We start from the raw sequence: 15,702 nt of genomic DNA on the forward strand, positions 1-15,702 counted from the left end.
ATGTGGGACATTAATCAAAAGGTGAGGGAAGCTGTTTGTCATGAAGGCCAATTTGGATCAACCGGCCAGATAAGATAAACTATGCAGATCATAGACTTTGTTTAAAACTGTTCTTAAACATACAATAATACATATAATATATTCATGTGTATTCTATTACATGTGAGGTTTTACTTTGTGTAATAAATTTCTTTTGTGTGTGTTTGTGTATTTAATATCTGCTTTATGTTTGCCCTTAGAGTCTTGTGCTTTAGCTTTTCTGTTATAACACTGTGTAAACTCTGTTTATTTTGTTAATTCCTTCGTATGCAGACAGTAGTGGTGCAACGGATCACGGTTGATCCGTAATCCGAACCGATCCCACTACACGGTTTGGCACGCACGTGATCCGAAGATTCGAAAAAGAAGAAAAAAGTATGTGTATGGTGTGCGTAGTCAGTCCAGCCAGCGCTAGCGGTCCAAGTAGCGGAGCAGAGGAGTTTGTGGCATTTAAGCAGCCCTTTGCTGGCCAGACCGGACTAAAGCTATTACAAAAGCTACTGGGGTGTTTAGCTGCAGACGGGAGGCTGTATTCCGTTGTGCAAAAACAAGGGTTTAAACTGTGATGAACGTGCTTGAGCCACGCTATGATATCTCGTTGCGCGTCCACTTCAGTGACAAGATTGTTCCAAGCATGTATGAGCAGGAGAAGTTTAAAGTTTTGGCTGAACTGTCCCAGGCGTCTTCTGTTGCCCTAACTACAAATAGGTGGACCTCCAGGGAAACGGAAAGCTACGTGACCATGACCGCTCGTTATATCACAGCGGAGTGGTAGATACAAAGCCCTGTACTGCCCTATATTGCACCTTAATTTGTTTTTATATAATTGCGTGGAATGAATCCTGAGTTGAATGTTTTTTTAATAGGCAAAAAATACTTAAATAAGTAAATGGCGAGTTAATTTTTTGTCTTTTTTGCTTTTTTTCTGCTGATCCAAAAATTGATCCGATCCGTGATGAAAAAACCGTGATCCAATCCGACCCGTGAGATTTTTGATCCGTTGAACCACTAGCAGACAATATGTGGAAACAGATTCTGGTGTTAATTATCAGCTTCATCTATCTCAGTGGAGCTGACACCTGCAGAGCAGACTGTGTTGTAGTGGACAGCTCCCAGGTGGGAATGAAAGAAACTGTTAACTGGGCTAGAAGGACATGCAGGTGAAACACACACAGACACACAACATACCTTTCTTCAGTAACTTCCATAAATACACTCCAAGTGCCACAGTAGCAGCAATAATCAGGATAGACAGGAGAACCCAGGCCTCAGCAGGAAAGATGTACGGCTCTGTAAGAGACCAACAACAGAACGAGGTTTACATGATTATTCTGATCCAAAGTTAATAATCCAGTTCCAACAGGTCTGCTGCTCATCAGGTTAAACAGCAAAGTCTACAGGAGTCATCGGCGATGTACCACAGGCCTTCAAGCTGGCTGTAGTTAAACCTTTACTCAAAAAGCATCTCTAGACCCAGCAGTCTTAGCTAATTATAGGCCAATCTCCAACCTTCCTTTATATCAAACATCCTTGAAAGAGTAGTTGTCAAACAGCTAACAGATCATCTGCAGAGGAATGGCTTTTTGAAGAGTTTCAGTCAGGTTTCAGAGCTCAGCACAGAAACAGCTTTAGTGAAGGTTACAAATGATCTCCTTCATTACACATATTAAACAAATATGTAGGACTGCTTTCTTTCTGATCACTTTCTCTAAAATTAGAAACATGAAAATATTATCAGTTGATCCAGAATGCAGTACTCGGAGTACTGACAGGAACTGGGAGGACAGATCATGTCTCATCCTGAATAATAAGACTGAACAGAGGACGAGCTATGCTAATAAACAGACACATGCTGATTGGTCAGTATAAATCGCAGGCATGAAGTGATCGAGCCACCACTCGCTGTGGGCTGAGAGCTGGTTTAAGTTTATTTAGGCAGCAGGTACTCTGTATAACAAGCAGAGTGCAGAAAAGGCCTCAGGAGGTTTCCACAGGTCAGTGTCACTGTCAGTGCTGGATGGATGGGAACGTTTATCATCAGGCAGGAAATTACTGTTGAAGACACTGATTCAAAGCATTTCTGATGTACAAAGTAAGTTTTCATAGGAAAATATATCACTGAGACTTCACACACCACTAATAACTGTGCACGTGTAACATCATACCCACTGAACAATACACAGTGGTGTGGATTAAACGTGTAATATTAATACACATAATAATACAATAATGGTGTGGATTAAACGTGGAATCCAAGCAAGGAGTTGAATCTTTGGTATAAATTAAGAGCTTTTCTATTTTACAAAGTTACTTGTCAAATGAAAATATTACTTTTAATGTTGGAAAAACTGATATGATAAAAAATAATATAGTTAAGTTTTCGAGTGTGCTGCTGACCTTTGACCTGCAGCTGAACATCTGTCAGTCTGGGTTCTTCTCCCGTCACTCTGATGGTGCAGGTGTAGTTGCCGCTGTCAAAGATGTGGGGTTTCCTCAGAGTGAGGCTGAAGTCTCCAGTCTGCAGAGCGTCAGTCTTCATGGATGTTCGGTCTCTGTAACGCTGGTTTTGATCTGTCCGCTCGTCCTCTTCCTGCTGACGCTGGTGGACGGTTGGAGGATTGAGGTCGTAGCGGCTCCACACCCCTGTGGAGGGTCCAGACACAAACGGGATGTGACAGGGCAGGAGGACTGACTCCGCCCCATCGTACACCTCCAGGGTGAGGACTTGGTGGGACACTGTGAGGACACAGAGACACACACATGAATCAGCTGTCTGTGTGACCTGTAGGTCACATGACCACCTGAGATTAGAAACTAGTTCTACAAGATTGTGTCTGTATAAGAGTCACAAGGTAATGCTGCATTAATCATGACTCCAGAAAGAGGTTTTTCAGGACTTGCTGGTTTAAAGTGTTAAAGGCTGATAATCCTGTGTTTCCTGTGGGTGAGCTGCTGTCTTTAGTGCCTCTCTGTGGGTCAAACCTTTCACTGCTGTTCACACCTGAAGGCTGAGTGGACCTCCTGGGTTTTCAGGAGTGTGTGGGCACATTTATGAGTCTCTCAGTTCTGTAGATTAAACAGCAGCTGATCCGACTGCTCACACTTTGTTCTTAGCATCTGACATATATACAGCTACAGCACAGCTGTTTATAAAGCACATATGCATGTGCATTGTTCTTGTTCCTGCAGAAGTCTGTTAGTGTGATAACCTCTGACCTCTGACCTTTTATAGTTTCAGTAGGTTTTTGGGGTGTGTTGCTGACCTTTGACCTACTGTACTCAGTGTCCGTGTGTTTCCAAATGCAGTGATGGTGCAGGTGTAGGTGCCGCTGTCAGAGGTGATGGGGTTCCTCAGAGTGAGGCTGAAGTCTCCGGTCTGCAGAGAGTCTGTCGTCATGGACGTTCTTCTCCTGTAACGCTGGTTTTGGGCTCTCAGTTCATCTCCTGCATCATTACGCTCATGGACGATTGGAGGATCGAGGTCATGGCGAGTCCACACCAGAGTGGGGTCAAAAGGTACAGAAGTGTCCTTGCAAGTCAGCAGGACAGACTCCACCCCCTCATACACCTCCAGAGCCGAGGCATGCTGGGAAACTGAGGACATAGAGACACAAACATGAACACGCTGTGAGTGTAAACCTGATCTCTGCATCAGTTCACTCAGAGACCTTTCAGAGTTTAGAGTCACACGAATCTGTGCAGATATAAAACATCAGCTACCTGAAGTCCTCAAATATAAATGAGAGCAACTGTTCTTAGATGTTATTGGACCTGAACTGAAAACATTAAAGAGGACAGAATAAACCCAGCCCACGCTGTCACGCTCTTTTACATCAGTTTGTTGCTGCTCTCTGTGGTCACACATAAAACCGTCTCTGTGGGCGATCTGAAGCCTGTCAGTGTTCAGGATACAGTCAGCTGTGGTTACTCTGGATGAACTGGTCCTTTAAACAGACCAGAGGCAGCGACAACAGCGTGTATCTGACAGGAAGTTTAACCACACAGTAATTCATGGATACATCATACATGGCACCTATACAGACATGAAGAAATATAATGCAATTTGGACATTAGAGTTACTATTTTTGTTTTTGAGGATTTGTTTGTTGTTGAGTGTAATGTTAAAACAAGTTCTTGAAAAAGCAAAAAAATATTAAATAGGAAGGCGATACGAGCTGAGAGCACAAACATGCTGAGGGATTGGCTGTGTTAGTTCAGTGAGAGCGCCCAAAACTAACGTGTCCACTCATGTCTGCATTTGGATTTTGTTAAATATGAACAAAGCAGAAGCAGGAGTGCTGCTACGTGTCTGATTAGAAAGAGAGGACCAATTTGTTCATTTGGTAATGAAAGTATGCTGTCCTCGCCTGGAGTTTCCTCCAGCTTTCCAGCTAGACAGCGAGATAACGATGCTTCAGACTTATTTCCCTTTTTTGTGCTGATTTATTGAAGAATGTCCTCTGACCATTGCCTTCTCTTTGACCATCGTAAAACTGAAAACATACTAAATGTTGTATTAGCTAACTAACATCGCAAACTAGCTTGTTACATGCTTATTGCAAGCTAAAGGGATAAAACGTTCATACGCAAACGTACAAATTATCACACCAACTTTAAGCAAAACAAAGAGACAATTATTATTTTATCATCACTCATACTTACAGACAAATCTCGTCCAAAGCAACAACATTTTAAGGTCCCTGTCAGCTTAAAACAATAATACTTTGGCATTACATTCAGCTTTTTTCTTTTTCGGAAAGCAATCCGAACAATACTACAAAGCAGCCACTAGAGGGAGCTCTGGGGCAGTTTACAAACTGTATAATCCAGCGTAATTTATAAAAGGCAGAACAGAAAGGCTCATCACTGAGTTTTATAATGACACCCGGTTACGCCAATCGGAGGTCACTAAAATCAATATTGAATCGGTGTGATTTTGCCAAAACAATGTCGGACTTTGTTTTCTCTGTTTTCTCGTAGTTTTCTCTGGTCCCCTCCCCAATCAGACCAGGAGTGACATGTTTAGCTGCATGTTCTCCTTAAATTGCTGGCTGTCTGAGTGGTGTCCCAGAAACGATGTGGGCTTCATAGATAATTGGCAAACCTTCTGGAGGAAACCTGGTCTTGTTAGGAGAGACGGCATCCATCCCACTTTGGATGGAGCAGCTCTCATTTCTAGAAATATGGACAAATTTATTAAACCCCCCAAAATATGACTATCCAGAGTTGGGACCAGGAAGCAGAGTCGCAGTCTTACACGCCTCTCTGCAGCTTCTCTCCTCCTGCTACCCCCCCCAAAAACCCATCTCCATAGAGGCTGTGTCAGCTCCCAAACAGACAAAAAACAAACTAAAAACCAGCAACAAACAACTTAAACATAAACAATCACAAAGAAAGAACAATACAGTATCCACATCTGAACCAAAGAGTAAAACAGTGAAATGTGGATTATTAAATATTAGGTCTCTCTCCTCCAAGTCTCTGTTAGTACATGACTTAATAATTGATCAACAAATCGATTTACTCTGCCTTACAGAAACCTGGTTGCAGCAGGATGAATATGTTAGTTTAAATGAATCAACACCCCCGAGTCATTCTAACTACCAGAAATCTCGAAGCACAGGCCGAGGGGGCGATGTGGCAGCAATTTTTCACACCAGCCTATTAATTAATGAAAGACCCAGACAGACTTTTAATTCATTTGAAAGCCTGATGCTTAACATTGTCCACCCCAGCTGTGAAACTCAGAAACCAGTCTTACTTGTTATCATCTATCGTCCACCTGGGCCTTACACAGAGTTTCTGTCTGATTTCTCAGACTTTATATCTGATTTAGTTCTGAGCTCAGATAAAAATAATTATTGTGGGTGATTTTAACATCCATGTAGATGCTAAAAATGACAGCCTCAACATGGCATTTAATCTGTTATTAGACTCAAATGGCTTCTCTCAAAATGTAAAAGAACCCACCCACCACTTTAATCACACTCTAGACCTTGTTTTAACATATGGCATAGAAACTGAACATTTAACAGTGTTTCCTGAAAACCCTCTCCTGTCTGATCATTTCCTGATAACATTTATACAGTGGGGCAAAAAAGTATTTAGTCAGCCACCGATTGTGCAAGATTGTGGGGAAAATAAGTATTTGGTCACCTCAAACAAGGAAAATCTCTGGCTCTCACAGACCTGTAACGTCTTCTGTAAGAAGCTTTTCTGTCCCCCACTCGTTACCTGTATGAATGGCACCTGTTTGAACTCATCATCTGTATAAAAGACACCTGTCCACAGCCTCAAACAGTCAGACTCCAAACTCCGCCATGGCCAAGACCAAAGAGCTTTCGAAGGACACCAGGGAAAGTATTGTAGACCTGCACCAGACTGGGAAGAGTGAATCTACAATAGGCAAGCAGCTTGGTGTGAAAAAATCAACTGTGGGAGCAATCATCAGAAAATGGAAGACATACAAGACCACTGATAATCTCCCTCGATCTGGGGCTCCACGCAAGATCTCATCCCGTGGGGTCAAAATGATCATGAGAACGGTGAGCAAAGATCCCAGAACCACACGGGGGGACCTGGTGAATGACCTGCAGAGAGCTGGGACCAAAGTAACAAAGGTCACCATCAGTAACACACTACAACGGCAGGGAATCAAATCCCGCAGTGCCAGACGTGTTCCGCTGCTGAAGCCAGTGCATGTCCAGGCCCGTCTGAAGTTTGCCAGAGAGCACATGGATGATACAGCAGAGGATTGGGAGAATGTCATGTGGTCAGATGAAACCAAAGTAGAACTTTTTGGTATAAACTCAACTCGTCGTGTTTGGAGGAAGAAGAATACTGAGTTGCATCCCAAGAACACCATACCTACTGTGAAGCATGGGGGTGGAAACATCATGCTATGGGGCTGTTTTTCTGCCAAGGGGACAGGACGACTGATCTGTGTTAAGGACAGAATGAATGGGGCCATGTATCGTGAGATTTTGAGCCAAAACCTCCTTCCATCAGTGAGAACTTTGAAGATGAAACGAGGCTGGGTCTTCCAACATGACAATGATCCAAAACACACCGCCCGGGCAACAAAGGAGTGGCTCCGTAAGAAGCATTTGAAAGTCCTGGAGTGGCCTAGCCAGTCTCCAGACCTCAACCCCATAGAAAATCTGTGGCGGGAGTTGAAAGTCCGTGTTGCTCGGCGACAGCCCCAAAACATCACTGCTCTCGAGAAGATCTGCATGGAGGAATGGGCCAAAATACCAGCTACTGTGTGTGCAAACCTGGTAAAGACCTATAGTAAACGTTTGACCTCTGTTATTGCCAACAAAGGTTATGTTACAAAGTATTGAGTTGTATTTTTGTTATTGACCAAATACTTATTTTCCACCCTGATTTACGAATAAATTCTTTACAAATCCTACCATGTGGATTCATGGATTTTTTTTTTCACATTCTGTCTCTCACAGTTGAAGTGTACCTCTGGTGCAAATTACTGACCTCTGTCATCATTTTAGGTGGGGGAACCTGCACAATCGGTGGCTGACTAAATACTTTTTTGCCCCACTGTATGTAATTGATTACACAGCAGTGGGGAGCAGACTTTATCACAGTAGCTACAACTGTAGCTGCCTCCACCAGTGTATGAATGTGAGAGTGAATGAATAGTGGTAAAGCGCTTTGGGTGCCTTGAAAAGCGCTATATAAATCCAATCCATTATTATTATTATTATTAGTAGTAGATGTTTTTCTGAAAGCGCTGTAACTAAGTTTAAGAATATAATCCACCCACTGTTATCATCTTCAATGCCCTGTACCAACATAGAGCAGAGCAGCTATCTGAACACTACTCCAACAGAGGTCAATTATCTTGTTAATAATTTTACCTCCTCACTACGTACGACTCTGGATACTGTAGCTCCTGTGAAAACTAAGGTCTCTAATCAGAAGTACCTGACTCCGTGGTATAATTCTCAAACACGTAGCCTAAAGCAGATGACTTGTAAGCTGGAGAGGAAATGGCATGTCACAAATTTAGAGGATCATCATTTAGCCTGGAGAGATAGTTTGTTGCTTTATAAGAAAGCCCTCCGCAAAGCCAGAACATCTTACTATTCATCACTGATTGAAGAAAATAAGAACAACCCCAGGTTTCTCTTCAGCTCTGTAGCCAGGCTGACAAAAAGTCAGAGCTCTGTTGAGCCAACCATCCCTTTAACGTTAACTAGTAATGACTTCATGAACTTCTTCACAAATAAAATTTTTATCATTAGAGAAAAAATTACCAGTAATCATCCCACAGATGTAATATTATCTACAGCTACTCTTAGTACCATTGATATTAAGTTAGACTCTTTTTCTCCAATTGATCTTTCTGAGTTAACTTCAATAATTACTTCCTCCAAACCATCAACGTGTCTTTTAGACCCCATTCCTACAAAACTGCTCAAAGAAGTCCTAACATTAATTAATTCTTCGATCTTAAATATGATCAACCTATCTCTAATAATCGGCTATGTACCACAGACCTTCAAGCTGGCTGTAGTTAAACCTTTACTCAAAAAGCATCTCTAGACCCAGCACTCTTAGCTAATTATAGGCCAATCTCCAACCTTCCTTTCATATCAAAAATCCTTGAAAGAGTAGTTGTCAAACAGCTAACAGATCATCTGCAGAGGAATGGTTTATTTGAAGAGTTTCAGTCAGGTTTCAGAGCTCATCACAGCACAGAAACAGCTTTAGTGAAGGTTACAAATGATCTTCTTATGGCCTCTGACAGTGGACTCATCTCTGTGCTTGTTCTGCTAGACCTTAGTGCAGCATTCGATACTGTCGACCATAATATCCTATTAGAGCGATTAGAACATGCTGTAGGTATTACAGGTACTGTGCTGCAGTGGTTTGTATCATATCTATCTAATAGACTCCAGTTTGTTCATGTAAATGGAGAGTCCTCTTCACACACTGAGGTTAATTATGGAGTTCCACAGGGTTCAGTGCTAGGACCAATTCTGTTTACATTATACATGCTTCCCCTAGGCAGTATCATTAGAAGACATAGCATACATTTTCACTGCTATGCAGATGACACCCAGCCCTATCTGTCTATGAAGCCAGATAACACACACCAATTAGTTAAACTGCAGGAATGTCTTAAAGACAAAAAGACCTGGATGGCCGCTAACTTTCTGCTTCTTAATTCAGATAAAACTGAGGTTAGTCAAAGGAGCTTGCAAAGAAAAGCGTCTGGACTTCTTTAAGTTGCTTGAAGACGTTTCACCTCTCATCCGAGAAGCTTCTTCAGTTCTAAGGTCAAATGGTGGAGAGTCCCAGATATAAACCTAGTGGGAGTATCCCCCCACAGAGGGACAAAAGGACCCCCTGATGATCCCCTAATCGCCTGAGCCAAGGTGTGAAACTGGGTGTGGGTCCTAATCAGCCAGAGTTTCGGGTGAGCTCATTGTGAAACCTGGCCCCACCTTATCATGTGAATTCCTGAGGTCAGAGTGGGCGTTAAGGCGTCTGGGGAGGGAACTCAAAACTGGATTATAGATGGCAGACAGTTGGTGTCGTAAACCACCGCCTCTGTTCAAAGATGGTCGCTCACAGTGGACATAGATGGCTTCTTTCACTCCTCTTTCAAACCATCTGTCCTCTTTGTCCAAAATGTGATGTGACTGATGACCTGCCTGTGCCGTCGGTTGGACAAGCTACACTCTGCCTTTACGTCTTTGTGTGGAATCCGTTTACCGGCTCTCCTTTACTGTTTTAGCTGTTTGGTGGTTATTGAAATAGTTTTGTGAGCTTTAACCTGAGATTCTGGCGTTTCAGGCAAAATACATTTATACTTAAAAATCAATTAAGAATTTAATGAATTTAATATCACGTTATCCAGAATAGATCTAGACTCTTTTTTTTTTAATCGATAAATCGATCATCAAAACACACCCCTAGTGACCATTTCCATCTTTATATACAGGCTATGGTAGAATGAAAATTTTGCGTTATTCAAGCGAAAATTGGTTTTAAATGGAAAATTAATATTTTAAACTCACCGACGCATCCACTTCTAAGTGCTTCTAAACTGAACTTTTCACAGTCAATCATCAGTTTGGCCAGGAGGTCTTCTCACCTGGAATAAAACCCTGGGATTGTTCATCTTTCTCCCAGTTCCCGTCAGCTCTTCTGCTTTGTGTTTTTATATCTCTGCTGTGATCACTGGACATATTTCTGATGTTTCACCTTCAAAGCAGCGAGGACAGATTTCCATGTACATATTGAAATGATCTAAGAGTCCCCGAGATCAGGGCTATGAGGGCAGAGACAGCTAAGAAGCTGCTGCTGACTTTGAGTTTAGACGCTGAGATGGATGCAGGTTTGTGAGCAGGAAACAGAAGCAGGGATGGAAGATAAGATCCTCGTGACCACAGACAAGAAAATCAAGCATTTCAACATCATTCAGAGAGATGCCAGAGAACAGAACACGCTCAGATCACTGCAGAGTTTCACCTGCAGAGGAAAATGTTTGGTGTCCACCAAAGAGGTTTTGGCCTCCATCAAAGGAAAATCAGCAGGACTGTGATGTTACAGCATTTTTATAAGTGCACTTTCATTTAAGCTTAAATACATTTGAGTTTGTCAAATGGCCAAAATAACAGGAACACAACCAGACTGGTGTAAATTCAGCTCACACAGACTCTTTGTGTTCACTACATGCAGACCAGCTGTGCTCATATGTGCAGTTACAGCTCATTTACAGGCAGGAATATCCTGCTATGTCCCTGTTAGGACCTGCTGCTTTGACTGCTCACCACTCAAACAGCTTCATGACATTAGCAGTAAGAGCAGATGTGGATCCACAGCAAACATGTATGTTGGTCACAATCAATGAAAGAAGCTCAGAAAGAATCCAGTGATTTGAAAGTTGCTGCTTTGGATTGTTAGTTTGATGTGAATCAGAATCCAGTGTTTGATGGAAATCTCCTCCTGCTGCACTTCAACACATTAAAGAGAGAGAGATGAAAGAAAAGCTGATGATGAGAGCAGAGAGAGGAAGGTGTACTTACCGTGCAGGAGGATCACAAACACCACAAACATCTTCATGTTCCTGTCAAACTCAGAGACTCTTTAAAAGCCCTTCAGGACATCAGCTCACAGCAGCTTCACTTTCCTCTGCTGATCATCTACTGACACTCTCACACTGCTCACACTGTCACAGCTCAGAGTTCAGCTTCACACTTTGTTAAAGCACATCTGTGGAACGAAGTCCGGCCGGCCACAGATCACTTCTGAGGAAAGAGGAGGACGTCGGCTTTCCTCTAGTTTCACGCCCGAGCGCTCCGGTTGGAGGCGGCTGCTGCGGCCTCACCCTGACACGCACAAAGCTCCGCCTCCAGTCCTGACGCTGAAACATCCACTGTAGCTACAATGATGCAGATGTGACCCTCAGCAGCTGGATTTCCTCTCCATAGATGTGTTTCCATGCAGATCATGGACATAAAGCAGCTCCAGGATGAAGAGTGTGAAAGAACTTCTTCCACTACAGTATTCATTACAGCACTGTGGCACTCCACAAACCCTCACACTGTCTCAATCCCTGTTTCCAGTTTACTGAGAGAAGGCCTGAAGCTCAGCCAATCACAGGACAGGAAGTGATCAGCTGACACAGTGATTTGAAGCTGTCAGGGTGAGGCTGCTTCATGCAGGTGTGAAACTATGAGGAAGCTGAACGCCTCCTCTTTCCTCAGCAGTGATCTGTGGCAGTCTGCCATCATGTTTGGCTGCTCACACTAAGGCTATGTCCACACGTACTTTGGAAAACTGAGATTTTCTGTTTGTGTTTTTAAAGAAAATCTCGCCAAAAACGCAGTCAAACACGATCAAGAACATGTCAAATCCACGCCGTGTAGAAATGTTGGCCAATCAGGAGTCTAGAAGCCTGGGAGGGAAAGAGTGAGCAGGTTTGATGCAAACCTGAAGTACTTCTGAAAAGTGTTTGTGTTTTTAAGTGACTTCATCAAATGTTAATAACCAAAAACAGTACTCTGGCTGCTGTAGACTCACAATTTAGGAATGAACAAATACATACAACATGCATAAATTTAAATTAAATACAAATTAAATTCATTAAAAACCGTCAATGACGTGGCGTCTGGATTTAGGTTGTGAGAGCGTCTGTGTTGACTCTGTTCACTCTGACGTCTTTGTAAATGGAGGGACAGTAACTGTGTGTGTACATGTACGTGTGTAAAACTGCAGATAGATTAACAGCAACAGTATTTTGTGTATATCCACCATTGTAGGAATTAATCTCATGTAAACAATAACGTGGCGCACAGCGGCACGTCAAAAAAGGCGCACACCTTTGACGTTGCGTGACTAAATCTCTGTTTTCCTCGTCAACACGTAAAAGCAAAAACTGAGTTTTAAAAATCTCAGTTTTCAGTGATCGAAAACGGCGTTTACGTGTGGACGAAAGGTGCAAACACAGAAAAATCTGCGTTTTCAAAAATACCCGAGTACGTGTGGACGCAGCCTAAATGTGAGCTCAGTGAAAGCTGACAGTCTCACAACTACACGTGCACAGGTGTGTATCAGGTGACTCGTGGAGGTGTATTTAATGTTTGGATGAACATGTTTGTACATCTTAGTTTGTGCCTGTTAAACACATCATACACAGCTGTAACCCTCAGGAGGCAAAACTCATTCAGGTCAGTACTCTAATGTTACATTATTACTGTATATTGATTACATAGTTTCATAGTAACTGATGACAGTTCTAACAGCTAACTCATTTATCAGGCAGAGATAGCTCAGTAGGTAGAGTGGTGGCCCATGATAGGAAGATCAGGGGTTCGATTCCCCTGAACAGCTCCCCTCAGGTACCCCTGATCAAGGTACCGTCCCTACACGCTGCTCCCCGGGCGCCCAATGGCTGCCCCCTGCTTCACTGAGTGAATGGGTTAAATGCAGAGAGGAGTTTACCCACAGGGGTCAATAAAGTTTACATTATTATTTACATAATGTGAGGAATAAAACTCTCCTCTTCTCCACAGTTGGGCAGTAAGTACTTAAGTACAATTTTAAGGTATCTGTACTTTACCTGAGTAGTTTTTTTCTAACTACTTTTTACTCCCTACAATTTTAAACACATATCTGAACTTTCTACTCCATACATGTGTTGTGATTTTCCCAAGTGCATCATTACTGCTTTTGCTATAATGGTCATATTTTATTAGAAATTTATTAGGAGTTTTTATTTTGAGTTATTACAATCAGAACAGAAAAGAAAAAGAAAGAAAGAAATTGGTGAGGAAGTTTACAGAAGCAGAGGGAGAGAAAAACACTGAGGATCTGCTGCAAACCTGCCTAAAAAACAAACAAACAAAAAACGATCAAACACACACACACACACACACACACACACACACACACACACACACACACACACACACACACACACACACACTATCTTGGTTGGCTGCTGCCTCTAAACATATCATGTAGTCCTGTGTGCTGCTCAGTAACATTTAATGTTATCATTTACTGGTACTTGTACATATCTTGGTTGTTGCCATGGTTTCTCTGTTGTTGGTTTTGTGCAGGTTTGGAGCAGAGCCTCTGTGTTTTTTTTTCTCTCCCTCTCCTTCTGTAAACTTCCTCACTAATTTCTTTCTTCTTTATCGTTTCAGTTCTGATTGTAATATCTCAAAATACAAAATCCTAATAAATTTCTAATAAAATATGACTCCCATTATAGCAAAAGCAGTAAGCAGCAGCACTTGGGAAAATAATTCTGTTGGGCATTTTTATATGTTTGGAAACAGAAATGGACAATTTTATAATTAGTAGAGTCATAGATAACTAGGAAAACAATCACAACACATCATCTACTCAACACAAGCAACATCTCACAATGTCCACAAGGGGTCACTACAGACCCAGAATTGGCTAAATAGCGCATGTCTTACAAGTTGCTAATAGTGAGGCATAAATATGGCAAGCTAGCAACAGCTAAAGGAAACCATAGAAAAGTCCGTTATTCCTCATCCCGCTGATTGTGGTCATTGCAGGAGATTACAGCCAGATTATAATCAGCATCATGTTAATGAATCTGCCTGTTAGAGCCAATCTATAGAGAAATATGTTTGATACTGTTTCAGTTATTATGTTACATGTTTGATTTTGTATAATATGTTGTTAGAGAATAAATGCTGCGCGTTTAATTTGTGTCGGGCAAGAAAACATTACAGCGCATGTGTGGTAGCAGGTTAGAGTGAGCCAGGACAGCAATGGAAATGTGCGTTGTAGCAGCAAATAGTTTTTTGACCGTGACATCTTTTGTTTTTTATGTACGAGTCAGAAATAAATCTGAACAGCTCACATTAAGAAGTGGAAGAATTATTTTTTCGAAGCTTGGGACAGAAATTCGCCACTACATAAAAGTAAAAAAACTAGTGAGTAACGGAGGAATGTCTTCTGCGGTGGAGCCACCGACTGAGACGTAGAAAAGTCACCAGATCGTCGGCATAAGGACGCCTACACACAACAACACGGCATACAGCTAAGTAAAAAGTGTTTTGTCAGATGCATCTTACCTGTGGAAGTAGAAAAGGAGTTTGTGCAGTACACCACCCGACAGCTGTGCCGAAGAAAATCATTACGGCTTAGCGGTGTTATATAATTACAATGGCAGACGACATTAATGACAGTGTGGGTGTAGTTACGCGTGATGACAGCCAGAGGGCAATGACAGACAGAGGTCTGGAGTTCAAACTGCATCAGCTCACAAAGGTGAGAAGAGGCAAATTAGGGCAAGTGACAGCACAAGAAGATGAAACTGAGCGACTTTTGAGCCGTGAAATTCTGCCGGCTGTAAATGATGTGAGAGAGGCACTGAAAGTTTAATACATAGATTGAAATACAAACATGTGATCAAGAGATAACTCCCATGGACAGTGCATCCAGAGTGTCAAAAACATCTAGAGTGTCAAACAAGTCTAAAGTATCCAACACGTCAAGGGTGTCGATAGCATCGTCAGAGCGCGTCAAGGAAGAAGCTAACAGAGCAGCTCTGATGGCACAAGCAGCGTCTCTGAAAGAAAAACACGCTCTAGAGTTAAAAGAAGCAGAAATTAAAGCTGCAAAGGAGAGACTGGAAATTGAAACAGCCATTGCAGCGTCTACTGCCAAAGTGAAAGTGTATGAGGAATGTGAAGGGGTTAAGTCTCAAGTGAGTGAAACCAGACTTACGGTAATGCCACGTCGTGACCTCCTGAAGATGAATAACGAAGATGGTCATGGCAACGTAAAGCACACACCAGGGAAGCCAACAGAGATAGAGAGGTCTGGCTCTTGGAGGAATCCTGGTGATCCAGGTACTGCAGCAGGGGCCATACCTAAGACACATAGAACTCCACTGCAGGGGCCGAGCCAACGCCAAGATGGTGACTCACTGCAGGAGACCAGACCAAGTGAGCTTTATCAAGTTATGCAGAAAAAGGCAGATATCACAGAGATGCTTGTAAAGAACCAACAGCTGGCTCGGTTACCACAAAGGGATGTGCCAGTGTTCCACGGAGATCCTTTGGAGTACAGGTCGTTTATGAGGGCATTCATGCACGCTATTGACACCAGAGCTGATAGCAATTCAGACAAGCTATATTTTCTGGA

General features: G+C 42.4%; 1 protein-coding gene across 1 annotated transcript; it reads right to left on the reverse strand.

Moving 5' to 3' along the window:
* Positions 1–968: 968 nt before the first annotated feature.
* LOC120722427 lies at positions 969–4,067 on the reverse strand. Its single transcript, XM_040013416.1, has 4 exons — positions 3,968–4,067; positions 3,496–3,633; positions 2,437–2,883; positions 969–1,329 (listed from the first exon to the last, which is right to left on the reverse strand). Exons 1-4 carry the CDS (start codon positions 4,065–4,067, stop codon positions 1,184–1,186), a joined length of 831 nt encoding a protein of 276 aa, XP_039869350.1. The 3' UTR covers positions 969–1,183.
* Positions 4,068–15,702: the final 11,635 nt, after the last annotated feature.

Source organism: Simochromis diagramma, unplaced genomic scaffold (assembly GCF_900408965.1).
Source record: "Simochromis diagramma unplaced genomic scaffold, fSimDia1.1 OVJJ01000476.1, whole genome shotgun sequence".
Lineage (NCBI taxonomy): Eukaryota > Metazoa > Chordata > Actinopteri > Cichliformes > Cichlidae > Simochromis > Simochromis diagramma.